The sequence below is a fragment of the Nicotiana tomentosiformis genome, chromosome 5, assembly GCF_000390325.3.
Source record: "Nicotiana tomentosiformis chromosome 5, ASM39032v3, whole genome shotgun sequence".
NCBI lineage: Eukaryota > Viridiplantae > Streptophyta > Magnoliopsida > Solanales > Solanaceae > Nicotiana > Nicotiana tomentosiformis.
This window is the reverse complement of record NC_090816.1, coordinates 20,676,958-20,692,846: the sequence shown is the minus strand read 5'-3', so window position 1 is coordinate 20,692,846 and position 15,889 is coordinate 20,676,958. Positions and strand designations below refer to the sequence as shown.

At 35.4% G+C, this 15,889-nt stretch overlaps 2 protein-coding genes across 2 annotated transcripts; both read right to left on the bottom strand.

Moving 5' to 3' along the window:
- Positions 1-6,579: 6,579 nt before the first annotated feature.
- LOC104104269 (glucan endo-1,3-beta-glucosidase) lies at positions 6,580-9,289 on the bottom strand. Its single transcript, XM_009612306.4, has 3 exons — positions 8,180-9,289; positions 7,662-8,040; positions 6,580-6,799 (listed from the first exon to the last, which is right to left on the bottom strand). The coding sequence occupies exons 1-3, from the start codon at positions 9,254-9,256 to the stop codon at positions 6,771-6,773; spliced, it is 1,485 nt and encodes a 494-aa protein (XP_009610601.1). The 5' UTR covers positions 9,257-9,289; the 3' UTR covers positions 6,580-6,770.
- Positions 9,290-10,108: 819 nt separating this feature from the next.
- LOC104104270 (DNA replication complex GINS protein PSF2) lies at positions 10,109-14,944 on the bottom strand. Its single transcript, XM_009612307.4, has 8 exons — positions 14,762-14,944; positions 14,436-14,510; positions 14,014-14,128; positions 11,929-12,025; positions 11,828-11,858; positions 11,650-11,745; positions 10,707-10,859; positions 10,109-10,464 (listed from the first exon to the last, which is right to left on the bottom strand). Exons 1-8 carry the CDS (start codon positions 14,807-14,809, stop codon positions 10,444-10,446), a joined length of 636 nt encoding a protein of 211 aa, XP_009610602.1. The 5' UTR covers positions 14,810-14,944; the 3' UTR covers positions 10,109-10,443.
- Positions 14,945-15,889: the final 945 nt, after the last annotated feature.

The following is a 15,889-nucleotide window of genomic DNA, read 5'->3' as shown; positions in this document are numbered from 1 at the left end:
GATTTTGTTGTTGGACTCCCACAGACTCAAAGAAAATTTGACGCAGTTTGGGTCATTGTGGACAGGTTGACCAAGTCAGCACATTTCATTCCAGTGGCAGTTATCTATTCTTCAGAGAGGTTAGCTGAAATTTACATTCGTGAGATTATCTGCCTTCACGGTGTGCCTGTGTCTATTATTTCAGATTGAGGTACGCAGTTTACCTCACACTTCTGGAGGGCTGTACAGCGTGAGTTAGGCACGTGGGTTGAGTTGAGTACAGTATTTCATCCACAGACAAACGGACAGTCAGAGCGCAGTATTCAGATATTGGAAGATATGCTTCGCGCTTGTGTTATAGACTTTGGAGGTTCTTGGGATCATTTCTTACCACTTGCAGAGTTTGCTTATAATAATAGCTACCAGTCGAGCATTCAGATGGCTCCATATGAGGCATTATACGGAATACGATGCCGATCGCCAGTTGGTTGGTTTGAACCGGGAGAGGTTCGGTTGTTGGGTACCGATTTGGTACAGGATGCCTTGGATAAGGTCAAGATTATTCGGGATCGACTTCGCACAGCTCAGTCTAGACAAAAGAGTTATGCCGACCGTAAAGTTCTTAGTATTGCATTCATGGTTGGAGAACGAATATTGCTCTGGATTTCACCTATGAAAGGTGTAATGAGGTTCGGAAAGAAGGGCAAGTTGAGCCCTAGGTATATTGGACCCTTTGAAATTCTTGAAAGGGTGGGTGAAGTAGCCTACATGCTTGCATTACCACCTAGTTTATAAGCGGTTCATCCGGTGTTCCATGTGTCTATGCTCCGAAAATATCATGGTGATTCGTCCCATATGTTAGATTTCAGCTCAGTCCAATTGGACAAAGATTTGACTTACGAGGAGGAGCCGGTGGCTATTCTAGCCCGGCGGGTCCGGCAGTCGAGGTCTAAGAGTTATCCTTCGGTTCGAGTACAATGGAGAGGTCAACCGGTAGAGGCATCTATGTGGGAGTCCTAGTCGGACATGCGGATTAAATATACACACTTATTCACCAGCTCACGTACTTTTTCTAACTTCGTTAGAGGACGAACGTTTGTTTAAGAGTTGGAGAATGTGATGACCCAAAATATTATTTTTAAATTTAATAATTAATTTTGTGCTCTAAGACCTTGAAAAGCACTATTTATCATTCCTCGACTTGCGTGCACAGTCCATATAATTTTTCAAAAAGTTTTTATGTGAAAAATGGATTAAAATGTGAAATAGAGCTTTAAAACTCAACTAAGTTGACTTTGGTCAACATTTTGAGCAAACGGACTAGGATCAGTATTTTGACAGTTTCGGTAGGTCCGTATCGTGATTTGGGACTTGGGCGTAAGCCTGGAATTGAATTCTGAGATCCCTAGCTCGAGATATGGAATTTTGATGAAAAATTAAAAGTTTGAAAGCTTAATGAGTTTTAAGAATTTACTCGTGTTAGATTTATTGACACTGGGTCCGTATTTTGGTTTTGGAGCCCGGTATAGGTCCACTATAATATTTATGACTTGTCTGTCAAATTTGGTAAAAAACATAGTTGATTTGACGTGATTCGGACGCCCAGTTGTGAAAATATAAGTTTTAATATTTTCTTGAAAATTTCATTCGATTTGGGGTTCAATTCGTAGTTCTAGGTGTTATTTTGGCAATTTGATCGCGCGAGCAAGTTAGTATGATATTTTAGGACTTGGGTGCATGTTTGGTTTAGAGCCCCGAGGGTTCGGGTTAGTTTCGGGTGGTTAACGAATCATTTTTGGACTTGGAAAAAACTGCAGAAATGTGCTTCTGGTATCCTTCTTCGCGTTCGCGAGAGGGTCGAGGTGCAAAGCTTCGCGTTCGCGAAAGGAAAATGACCGGGGAGGAATTTGGCCAGGCAAGCATCGTGTTCGCGAAGTAGCCCTCGCGTTCACGAAGAGTAAAATTTGGACAGCACAAATTGTGCTTCGCGACACTAACTGCGTTCACGAAGGGTAAAAATTTGAGAAACAGAACTTAAGTTCTCGAAAATGGGATTCGTCACATTTTCAACCATTTTCCATTTTTGAGCTAGGGTAAGACGATTCTTGGGCGATTTTCATGGGAAAACATTGGGGTAAGTGTTCTTTATCCTATATTGATTATATTTCATGATTCCATACTCATTTATATCATGAATCCGTGAAATTTTGGGAGAAAAATCAGATTTTTATAAAATCTTCCAAAAACAAAAATTTAAGCTTTGAAGGTCCATTTGACATCGGAATTTGATAATTTTTATATAGTTGGACTCGTCTGGGAATGGGTGTTCGGATTTCGTAAGTTTTTTCGAGATTTGAGACATGGGCCCCACTGTCAATTTTTAAAGTGAATTTTAAATTTTTATCCGAAAAATTAGTAAATTCATATGGAATTAATTCCTATGATTCGTATTGAGTATGTCGAATTATTTGTGAATAGATTTGAAGCTTTTGGAGTCAAATTTAAAAGAAAAAGTTGTGGTCGAGTAATTGATTGAAATTGCAAAGCGAGGCAAGTGTCGTGGTTAACCTTGACTTGAGGGAATAGAACCCTTAAATTATTTGTTATGTGAGATGCATGCGAATCACGTATAGGTAAGGTGACGAGTGTCTATACGTAGTCAAATTAATTGTTTGCATAATTACTTAAAAAATCATAAATTATTTTAAATCATGAATGAATTATTATATTAACTGTTTCACTCATATTCCTTGTCAAATAATATTTCTTGAATTCCCGTAATAATTGTTACATTCTTATTTGACTTATGTGTCTTAATTGTTATTTGACATTTAGCATATTAAATATTAAACTGCCTATTTTCTTTATAATTTTCATAATTAATTGCTAATTGTCATTGTTTGTTCATAAATAAATTATAATTATTGTGTGTCTTGATGCTTAATAGTTTCTCATTGAACGTGGTATTTATTGGAGTAATTTTTATTATATTTATGAGTTGTTGAAATATATTGGGGTAACTGGTTGCACGCCGCAACGGAAATGAAAGAGTGTGTGTGTGTGTGTGTGTGTGTGTGTGTGTGTGTGTATATATATATATCGGGGGATCGGATTGCACGCCGCAATAGACTTATTTAAAAGTCTATATTAGGGGATCGGATTGCACGCCGCAACAGACTTATTTAAAAGTCTATATTGGGGGATCGGATTGCGCGCCACAACAGACTTATTTAAAAGTCTATATATACTGGATTAAAATAAATACATGGGAGGATTGAAAGTGAATATGTTTTGTGAGTGGGTTGCACGCTGCAACGGAAATTGATTGAAATAATAATTGGTTATGACTGTTGAGTTGGCTTCAATTATTAAAAAATGAGTTACCTGATTTATTTCTATTATTGTTGTTGTTACTATTATTGCGTACAGGTTAATGTGAGTGACCTGTCTTAGCCTCGTCACTACTTCGTCAAGGTTAGGCTCAGCACTTACCAATACATGGGGTCGATTGTACTGATACTGCACTCTGCACTTCTTGTGCAGATTTCGGAGTTGGTCCCAGCGGTATACCATAGACTTGCTCGGATTTCAGCTACCAGAGGAGACTTGAGGTATAACTGCACAGCATTCGCAGTTCCGAAGTCCCAGTTTATCTTATTTTAGTTGTGTATTTGTTTTCAGACAGCTTTATTTTATTCAAACCTTTATTTGTATTATTCTAGAAGCCCGTGCACTTGTGATACTAAATTCTGGGGTGATATTTAGACAACATTATTTTTATGAATTAATCACTACATTTCAGACTTTACTTCCGCATTTGTTTCTTTGTTATTAATAAATTTAAAAATTATTTTAAAAATAGATAATATTATTCTAACGTTAGCTTGCCTAGCAAGTAAAATGTTAGGCGTCATCACGGTCCGAATGTGAAAATTTCTGGTCGTGACATGTTTCCATCCCAATTTATGATGTGGTGTTTGATGATTGACATAAAGTTTAAAAAAGAAAGAAAAAAGAAATTAAAACTTATTGTCTAAAAATAAAAAATAAATATTTATTTGGTTATAAATTTTATCTTTAAAGTACAATAAAAAATTATATTTAAATTATTTTTAAATGAGAAAATATGATATTCTTTTTTAAAAGATTAAAAATAAAAAACTATGCTACATAAATTAGAATTAGGAGAGTATATGCAAATATTGTACTCAATATTTACAAATACTGAATTCAATTTAATTATTGAACCTCAATATTTACAAATATCGAAATATTTTTGCTTTTTAAAGGTTAAAAGACAGTAACAATTTACCACTTAACTAACTCCTCTAGAGATTAGCGCACTCCGTTAGCCTAAATCGTGAATGAACATAATTTTGGCAAATTCTTGTCCTTATTGCATCCCTTATTTTTTTCATTTCAGTTTTAGAGTGAACATCTCGTGATCCTCACAACTACTTGTTTTTGTTTGTATTTCAGACAAATCATAGATCCTACCAAATTTATGTTTGTCTTATAAAAAGATATGTGACAATGTTTGTAGGCCAGCAAAATTTCCCACTGTAGCTCAACGACAAAGTTTTCTTTTCCTTATATACATGGTAAAAATTTATCCGAATATTTACATCAAATCATACTAATTTATCATGGTTAAAAAATAATTTAAGATAAAAATAAATATAAATTAACTATAGTTTACTAATAATCATACTATAATTTTGTAATAATTATATATGTAAAGATATATATCATGTATTTATTGAATTAATATAAACAGCCCGTACGAATAATATTTATCTTATATACGATATATATCTTTTCCTAAGCTCGAATCTCCTAGAATTTAGCGAATTAGCAACCATCCATTCAAAAGTAAAAAAGAACAATTAAAAAAATCACTTCTTTGTTGTTTTGTTTCAGAAGGGGTTGTCGGCAATGAAGTTTGGGTAAGAGAGAAGAATATAATTTACTTAAATTGCATCTATAATTTACTTTATTTGATGATATGAATTTATAAGCTCAAGTATAAAAAATTAACCAATTGCACAAGATTTTATGTACGCCACTGACATGAATTAGTGTGGTAATAATGAGCCTTAATTCATAGACCCATCTTGGGATGGCACTAGATCTATTATAGTCCATTTTGGTTTGGGTTAATGATCTCTTTAATATACACACATAAGCTTAAACTAAGTACTCAACAGCCTGCTCTTTTGCCCTATCATTTATTTATTGTCTTTTATGATACTGATATTAATTTTCTGATTTTTGTTATTGTTATGAATCTATTGTCTCTTTTCATTTTTTTTTAGTTTGGGGTCTTCCGAAAATAATCTTTTTACCCATCCGGTGTAGGGGTAAGGTATCATTCCAAACTCCACTTGTGGAATTCTATTGAGTTGTTGTTGTTATTGTTAATAGGTGATTGAATCAGCTCTTACTTCTTAAACTCGCGACCTGCCAATTAAATTTTTAAGGGAATTAAGTTACTAACACTAACAAAGTAAAGTTTTCTTTACATTATGAGTGAATTTTAGTATGTGATACCAAGTTAATTACTATTTTTATATTAAACTCAATTTCAAGAAGTCGGGAGATGATAACAAATCACAAGAAATGTAGACTAGACGTATCATCCAATCCACTAGCTCCAGCCTTCAGGTTATGGGCGATTTGCACAAATTAAAATTATTTAGTGCCAACACTTATATTTTTATCCCGTTAAGAAATATTTTGAAAAAATAGTCTCACATTGATATTTTAAAGTATGCTGTTAGAATTTTAAAATACGCTGTCAGAATTTGAAGCATACTGCTAGAATTTTGAAGCACACTATCAGAACTGTACTTTAAAATTCTTACGCAAGGCTATTTTTTCAAAACTTTTCTTGATAGTATCAAAATATAAACGATAGCTATAAAAACTGTTATTGTCTGGTTAATAGGTAGTTTTTCGTGACATTGTGAATAGAAGGGACTTAGAATTACAGGCTTCTATTGGGCTTCCCAATAGAAATGAATCGCCTTAGTGGTTCCCTAATTAACTCAAATAGCCGCCCATCTAGTCGTTTAAATTAAAAATAATCGGTATATGTATAATTCATATATCATATATATATATAAATGTGTATAAGCAATGTAGAATTTACTTACATCGATTACAACAACAACAACAATCCAGTATAATCTCACTAGTGGGGTCTGGGGAGGGTAGTGTGTACGCAGACCTTACCCCTACCATAAGGTAGAGAGGCTGTTTCCAATAGACCATCGGCATCCTTCCCTCCAAGAACTCCCCACCTTGCTCTTGGAGTGACTCGAACTCACAACCTCCTGTATTAAAATCCCGTGGAAAAAGTAAATAATGAATCTCGCTAACTATTTGTATTAAAATCCCGTGTTATATTGTCTTAACATTAATATCTTCTTTTGCTTTCTTTACTTTCACTGTGAACTAAATTATAGTAGTAGTTAAAAGAAATTTTTTTAATTTCTTAAATAGTAATTGTGCCGTTTAATTTTAGTAGAATAGAGTAATTTAATTATATTTATTTAAATAAAGAAGAAAGAGAGAACAGATATCGGAGGAGGCGAGAAGTGATCATGACAAATGAAGTCGGCACCATTTTTCACGTACACTAGTAGCCATAAATACATACTACACATCAACACAATTAGATTAGTTTGTAAAAACGAAAAAACATATATGAAAACAAAATCTTAATGTGTCAAAACTAATCCTTCAAATGTTGGAGTAGCTGCAAAATCTTCCTTTGTTGGCCATAAAACTCAAGATAGGTATTTGCATGTACCATAACCTAAAAATCACAAACAAATAAAAGACAACCATTAGTCAGTCTTTAATAAAAAGAAAAACTGTTCCAACTTTGTTACAAGGAAAAACATGTTGGATTTAAATGTTGTTAAAAGGGCAGCCTGATACACTAAGTTCTCGTTATACGCAAGGTCCGGGAAGGGCTGGACCACAAGGGTCTATTGTTCTTACCCTGCATTTCTACAAGAGGTTGTTTCCACACCTCGTAGTCGTGACCTCCGGAAAAACATGGCAACAACTTTATAAGTTACGCCAAGGCCCCTTTTCATTTAACTCATGTACATTAATAATGAAAATAAGCTCTACAGTATTAATATATTTTAGGAAAAAGGGCCAAATATACCTCTTTACTTTCGAAAAATGTTTAAATATACCCTTCGTTATACTATGAGTCCAAATATACCCTTGCAGTTATACTTTGGGTTCAAATATACCCCTCATTTAAACGGAGGGATACGTGTCATCGTCCTATTGATCAATTTTAAATATCTCATAATTAATTAAAAAGACTCATACCTATAACCATATCCATTACCCATACCCGAAAAGCAATTTTCTAAAGCGATTTTTTGTAAAAACTGGAAAAAACTGAAATTATTTTTACTAAAAACTGAAGAATTCCGCCTCTGACTTTTCACGTTAATGATCCCACTTATAATGAAGGATTACATATAAAAATTATTTTGATTTGTTACCTATAAAGAATCTAGTAGGTGACCTAATCATATAAAATTAGTGTGAAGAATTTGTACGTCATGAATATATCCTAACATGTTATAGTAAGTTACTTGCCTTACTATTATTTTTTACTAATATGAGTGGTCTGATAATGTGAAAATTCTTACTTGGATCAGCAAAGACGATGACAGCAGAGCCCGAAAAATCACAGTTGAAGTCGTTGCGGCCCTTAGTTTGATAGTAAGAATTCATGACAAAGGAAGCATGAGATCTAACAGTGTTGGGGTTAAAGCAAAGACCTCCAACTTGAACAGGGCGGCAGTCCACACCTTGATTAGTGCATATCCAGTCTAAATTGGCTTGTAATTGTGCATCTGTTGCCTCTGGCTTTGGCATGCAAAATTTCTTGCCTAGAACTGGTTTTGGAATTGGCTGTGCAGGGAGTTTTAGCGCTGGCTTTCCTGGTCTTGGAACATGAGGCTTTGCGGGGTGTCTTCGGCCTCTTGGCAATGGCTGTGGTTGTGGCAATGCTGGTTGTGGAAGAGGCTGTATTCATCAAAGTAACAAAACTTATTAACAAATTAGAGTTTAAGTTGTACGTATCTTTCACACTATCACTGTATTTTAAGATGTGATAATAGGTCAGGGGGTGGCAAACTTATTCTTTGACAATATGTCAAGTTACCTTTGGTGGCAGTGGCAGTGGCAATGGCTCTCCTTTCATGATTCCAATACTATACACTTGTGTAAAATCAGGCCTAAACAATCCAAAATTCCTCTCAGCAGCAGAACCTGGTTTAGTATTCTCATTAAACAAACCAAAAATATAAGTCTCAATCTTCCTATGTGGCATTAATGGTGTCCCTGCCCCAGAAACATATTTCCTAAGCAATCCACCATTATAAGAAGCTGCATTTTCCACAGTACATTGTGGCTCAAAACTTTCACCTAAAGAAGGCCACCCTGTTTCAGCTGCAATAATTTCCACATCTCCATATCCAAGTCTCTTCATTGACATATACACAGCATCTAATAACATATCAAACATGTTTGTGTACAATTTCTTTGTAAACCTATCAAAAACTCCCTTGTTTTGCTTAAACAAAAGGAAATCAACTTGTTGTGGATTGTAAGCAAAATATGGATATGGATTCACCATAAAAGGTCCTTTCGTTTCGCGTAAAAATTGTAACATTGGTGCTAAAATACCAACATCCCATCCTGGTCTAAATTTTGCCATACTTGGTGGATTTGATGATAATAAAATTCCTAAAGAATGTGGTGTTGATACTTTGATTGTATTAATACCAGATTGAATTAGTGCTTGATAAAAGGTCCTCATTGCAGGGACTAATTTATTTTGTACTTCTGGTGTTTCCCAATGGAGAATCTCATTTCCTATAGCAATAACATCAATTTTGGTTTGTGGGTAAAATGGCTTAATATTTGCTTCAACATAACTCTTAGCATAGCCTATGTCCAACAATTTGGGAATTTCACCATTTGGGACAGTGACAGTAACTGAGATTCCTGTGTTGGCAAAAGCTCTTAAGATATCTGGATTAACGTCGAAAATCTTGATTTTGTCGATTATGGTTTTGTCTTTGAGAAATTGAGCAACTTGAGATGGTGGAGGTAGGTTGTTGCCAAGGGTGCCATAGTTAACACCTATGGAGGAAACATAAGGAAAACATTGAATAAAGATAGCTGAAATGAACAAGAAGGAAAGGAATGGAGATGTTTTTTTGTTAGACATCTCCATTGTTTTTGTACAAGGTTGTTATTGGCAGAGGAAGAATGCAATAGGACATTTATAGAAGGGAAAAGAAAAATAGAGGGACATATTTATTTGTATGGTTTTGAGTTAAATACGACGTTGGACTAATGAATGGAAGAGATTGGAGTTCAGAGTTTGAGGAATAGACAAACTTGTCAGGTAACAAATGTCAAAGGGCAGCTTAAGATGCGCAAAACTATAGAAAAATGTCCAAAAAATGGCAATGGAGCACATCGTCTTGTTTCTAATAGTAACTTCTATAACTATTTTTTTTTTCTTGGAGTTGGAATTAGCCATGAATAAATGGAGTGGTGGAAGAATGATATGTGAAGTGCGGTCAAATCTATCTATAACAACTTTGTTTGTTCTGATATTTCTTTGTTGCTATATTGAAGTATTGTTATAAAAAACAAATATTATAACATGAAAAATTAGTTTAAAGAAAACTTGGTTGTTATAGTAAAATGCCACTGTAAAGAATAACTGTTATAGAGAGGTCTGACTTTGGTAAGACAATCGAATCAATTTTTAGAAGAGCAAAATCGAATCAAATCTCAAGTGTTAAAACAATCGAATGGTAGCATCAAACCAAATTTGTTTACATTGATTTATTTCTTCGATTTTATCCAACTTAAGCACATGTTACTACGTCACTGAACAGTCCCCTATTGGAACTTTTTCCATGTTCCGGGGGGGGGGGGGGGGGGGAAGATGTTTTTTGAGGCTTGTGCAGTTCACTAAACAAGAACTGGTTCAGTAACGTCAAGGAATCCTGATGAAAAGCTTTGCTATTGGTTAAGTAGATTCAAGGAAATGCATTTTGCCTATATGCGTCCAACCGACAGAAAATCTAAATCCATAGTCATTTAAAAGTTGGGTTTCAAAAATAATTGCAAAAAGGCAATATACATCTAGTTAATTGTGCTAGAAATCAATCAGACAATACAAATTTATGCACCCCTTTTGAGAATTGAATATCAAGAAACAGAATCAAGCATTACTTTTAACTGAATGAGACTTTCTGTCTTTCATTGCTGATAAAAAGAACTGGCAATAAATATGATACAAATACAAAATGGACTTGCATGATAATAATACTTCCCTTGCTAGTAGGATGCTCAATTCATGTCTCTTTGGAGGGGTCAGGATGAGACTATGATGAGAGAATAGTTTCATCTACCTTTCAGCACACGCTGGATGTCAAAAAAAAAAAAAAAAAATATCGTTAAAAGCTGGACACATAGTATAAAGGTACTGTTGTTGCTTGTAAAATGATAAAACACAATCATTTCATATTACAAGTGTGAATATGGTCCCATAAGGGAGACAACATAGTTAAGTGGTATATTAGTTATGTGACGAGAAGTGCAGAGACAAATATATACATACACATGCTTATAAGAGAAAGGAAGAAGATAAAGTCTTAAGAACTTACTTTGTCCCTCTGATTCACTGCTTGGCGCTGTCTGCTCGGAATGCTGCCTGATTCTGGTATTGCTTCTGAAGTATTTAGCTTATGAAATGTCTGCAAAGCTTTGGTAACAAATGGGCGAACTATATTTGCCTCCATTGCAGAGAGATTTTTAAGCTGTGAAGTTTCGGGTTAATATATTAGATTTTATAAGGGTCTACATTTCTTCCTCAAATAGCAAAAAGCAATTCCACTATAGAAAATCCCCTAAACCCACCCCACCCCCCACCAAAAGAAAAAGAAGAAATTACTATATGTCTTTCCCTCTCCACTCTCTCCCAAATCATTGTCTCAAATGAAACAGTTCCACTTCATTATCTTATGGGAAGCTATGGTAAACGATACATGTGTTTCTTCACCTTAGGCAAGGAGGTTTTGTATAGAAAAACTTCAAATCAATAGTCAGACTTCTATTTCTTTTGGCCATTCTCATCAGGCACAAAGTTATCACAGAACAAGTGAGCAGTTTCTAAGTAGAAATATATGTTCCTTTCCTCTAATGCCGAGTAGCCCTAGATATGCAGGGGAGAATAATTCCTGTAATACATAACCAGACTTATATATTTCTTTCATTATACAATGTACTACATCTACTAGATCAAACAGAATTGACTTTCTCAATGAGTACACCCTATCATCCACTGCATTTTGAGCATCAGCTGAATTTGCAGTATTGAGTAAATCCTACAGAATGGATGGCAATTGTGCTTCCATATTTAAAGAGACAAGACCTGATGTAACTAAATCAATACAAGGCCTCCTTTTCTTCTTTAACCCCCCACCCCCCCCCCCTAATCGTATGTTACTTCAGTTCTCATTTTTGTAACATGACTAAGATATTGATCATCAAAATGACACATGCATCAGAATGAAAATAGCATTTTTCAGAAGAGATGAATAAGTATACCCTCAACGCGTATGTGACCTCCTTAGAAATTATCTCCAAACCAGTTCCAATTTTGTGAAACCGCACATCCTTAATATCTTCAATAAGAGACCTCACCTATTCCACATGTTTGATTCAGAGTTCTGGGTGAACTACTAAACATTTAAGCCAACAGAATAGAGTAAATAACCGAGCTCACCATATAGATGTCAGGAATATCTTCACGCGCACTAAATCATTGAATATTATCATCAGTAGACCAACATGATAAACCATGGTATAAAAATAGAAACTACTTACTGATCAAAAAGAAGCCTCGAGATCTCAAAGTAATGAAATGGTAATGATTGGAACTTTTCAGAGTCCCTTTCAGCTTCCAGAACTTGGGTTAACTTTTCTAGTCGACAAAGCAGAGATTAATAAGAACTAAGAACTCAACAAGTACAATCTGCATGCATAAATGATAGAGCAATGAATATGAAATTTCTATTGGAATTGAGATGATTCACAGAGGGAAACCTTATCATTTCTGGCCAAAACTTGATGAGTGAGGGGGTGACAGCAGTCATTATCATGTTATCAAAAATTAATTAATTAACCATCTGGTTATCCGATACATAATAGAGTGGGTTTATCTTGGTTGAAGTAATACCACTCGTATACTGCTGACAGATTGAACTTCTCCTGCTGTCTTAAATAAACATTAGCCCCCAGCTTTTGTCGAAGAAGGGATGTTCTTGAGATTTATCAGGTAATTCAAGCACCAAGAAAGTTGTTAAGAGGAATGGGATTTCATCTTTTCAGTTAGAGGTGCGATTGGGGATAATTTAACCAAGGGCTAAGTAGTACTAGACATTAATTTGTCTATTAGCAAATGGCTGATATGACGTTCTTTTTCAGCTTACTAGTTGGGTGAAAGCTTCATTTTCAGCAGCACTATAAAGCTTCCCCAACAGTAAAAGCATTTTGCTCCATGCAGGTGTTCTCTAAGCGTTCTATTTCCTAATACTAGTGAATACTCAATTTGATGCATTACTTTATTCTAATGCATTCCAACAACAGTTCAGTAATTTTACGTCTCTAACTGAGACTAATATATCAATTTGCTTTCTAAGAAAAACAAGAAGTTATAGATTTAGACCATGGCAATCTTTCTACCAGTATATTACCAATACTACAATCTCCTTTACAAACTATAAAGAAAAAGTTAGTCAAAACTACAAGGTACGTACAAGAATTGAGAATTCTTGGTGCTGAAAAAGTGCTAATCCGACCAACGTTGTAAGCAGATGCCCTACCTAATCCATTTCGAATCCAGCCGGAGGTGTTCGAGCCTTGTTACATACTAAAATTCTAAAGAAAAGCGACCCCAGTCCCTCCTCAGCCCAGGTCAAAGGTCTTCCCCCTACCCCTTTTTCTTTTCAGGGCAAGGTCAAGTTCGTTACGGTCAGCAAATTAGCCTCACATTGTATTCACAGTGATTCACATCCCCTCCTTAGGTCTGCCTAACCTAATTGGTGTGAGCAATCATCCATAATGAAAGCACCTGTAGATAGAAGTTGTATGTCGACTGGTGAGCTCATTCTCTATGCCGTCTAGGCTCTACAATGAAGTTGGTTGCCCGCAGGCTTTCTTTTTCATGCCCGAAATGGCTTTGCAGGTATCAGCCTCCCACAGAGATGGCCTTGTGGTCAACTTCTATTCTGTGTGTTGGAAGGTTTGTCTAGATCTCTTTCTGTGTCAACTGACACAATATTCGAGACAGGACAGTCTTTTGATGGCCACAGAAACAGCGTCCCTCTCTATCTATCTAAGGGATGGAAAGGTAGAAGTCTTTGGTGTCCCCTGCAATCAAGAATTGGGGCCTCATAGTAGCCAATATGCTTTTCTCTCGTGCATTTCTTCATTCAGGGTTCAATATTCTGGTGTCTTAGGCATAGAGGAACCACACCAATCCATTCCGAACTCGGTGGTTACACTACAAGTACATGTTCAGCTTCAAACAAAGAGCTAAAATTTGGAAATGTAAGCAAACAGGAATCAGTACAATGTCGAACTAGCAGCAAATATATAACAACTACTACTATCCCTCAACCCAAACAAGTTGAGGTCGGGTATACGAAGCCACTTTACCATTCTACTCTATTTTGGCCCGTCTCTATTCCACTACCGAACCTTTGTCTTAGGGGTGCTCTAGATTTCAGACTTAATCTTATACGGATATACAAGTTGAGCTACCAACAACTAACTTAGTAAAATAGCATCTCTAACAGTTTCTCCACAATATAGAAGATACAATAAGCAAATCCGAATCAAAACTTAAATCAACTGAGCGCAGCACTTGGAAGCACAGATTAGTATAGTCATCCAACAACTAAAACTTACCAACGGACATCCATTCAGGAGGTCTGATAGTACATTTCCCTCTCTTTTTCAAAGCAACTGCTAACCAGAGAGGCACCTGTGTTGCTATTTGTGGACGGAAAGGTCCAAAATCTCCCTGTCAATCAGTACATTTAAAACAAAATCAGCATAAATAACGCAAACACTACGTGAATGAATTTAGCTACTAAGGGGTCGTTGGGTTCGGAAACAAGTTATCCCATGATTAATTATCCCAGAATTAAATATACCACCCTCCCATAAGGAGCCCATAGGGATAAAAAAATAATACAATCCCGGAATAACTAAACCGGGATTAGTATCACGATTTTATCTCAACCAAATATGGGATAAACTCATCTCAAATTTAATTCCGGTATTAATTATCCCCACACCAAACGAGCCCTAAAGGAGGAGAATAATACAGATATAAGATGAAGAGGTTCCAATCTCATGTTTGGCACAATTTCAACCGTTTCATCTTCCGCTAGAAACTCCAACTGCATAATTGAGAAACAATAAAAGTTAAAAATCCACCGCTCCGACAGATAGATTAAGAACACGAAACAACACAAAAATCAAATAAAATTTCCCAAGTTAATTGCACTTAAACAGATCCGGATCTAGGATTTTAACCAGTGCATGAAAATTAGTGTGTGTGTGTGTGTGTGTGTATCTTAAGAACATAATTCAACATAAAATCAAATGAAAAAATCATGATATAATTTGCACGGAAGTGAAGTAAACGAACCTCAGCTGCTGAAAATGCGAAAGCGTGAGGATCAGATTGGCTACCCATTTGCTGCTTATCTTTTGCTTGTAAGTAAAATTCGGGATTTGAGTACTGAAGCTGAGTTTCTAAGCCCTAGTTTACTAATGGCGGGAAATATCAAAAAATGGTGAGACTGAATAGGCAAAATGGATCGTGTTCTCACGTGATGTGCGGACAAAATATGCTTTTACAAATTTGACTAGAGGCAAAATTTAAATAAAATAAAACTTTAAGGTTAAAATATTTTAGAACTTGTAATCTTCAATATTCATAACATTTCATTATTATAAGAAGATATTATTGCACACAAATTTATAGTCCAACATCGCATCTGCATAACCATAATTTTACACAACAGTATACAATATTATATAAAAATATATAATAATATATAAAACGTGTTTATACACACTTTTACATCATTATACAAAATTATACAAAAAATATGTTTGTCTCCTTTGAACTTCAGCTCACAAAGCTTCGTCCGAGATGGTCAAAAATATCACCAAATATATCTCTAAGTAGGTGTGGTATGTGGGTCGGTCCAAACGGTCCCGGGCTCGGGCCGGTCCCTAACTAAACAGTTCAAACGGTCTCATGCTAAACGGTCTTTTTCTAGGAACCGGCCCGAGACCGGACCCATGAACTCATGGTCCCGGGCTAAGTGGGCCCAACAACTAAAATATTTATAAAAAAAAATAGAATTGAAATTAGAGACAAAAGGATTTTAAAAAAAATATTTAAGGCAATGTCTAGTTTTATCATAGAATTGTGACCTAAACTTTTAATTCAAAATTTAAAGACAAAAATATTGTAAAGAGATATTCAAACCAATGCCTTGTAATTTTATTATAGCATTAAAAACATGGCAATATTTTTCTTAGTCTTCCTCCCCCTATGGAATGAGCACAACAAGGTGCTAATACCACCATTGAGAAGAAAAAGAAACTAATCAAGATGTGCCAAAATACAAATTACATAATACATACTAATTTTTGTTCATACAAGTTACATGGTATCTCTCACAAACTTCATAACTCCTTCAATGTTCGGAGGAATTTCCTTTGGTGGTAGCAGAAAAGTAGCTTGGTCATCGCCGCTTCCATT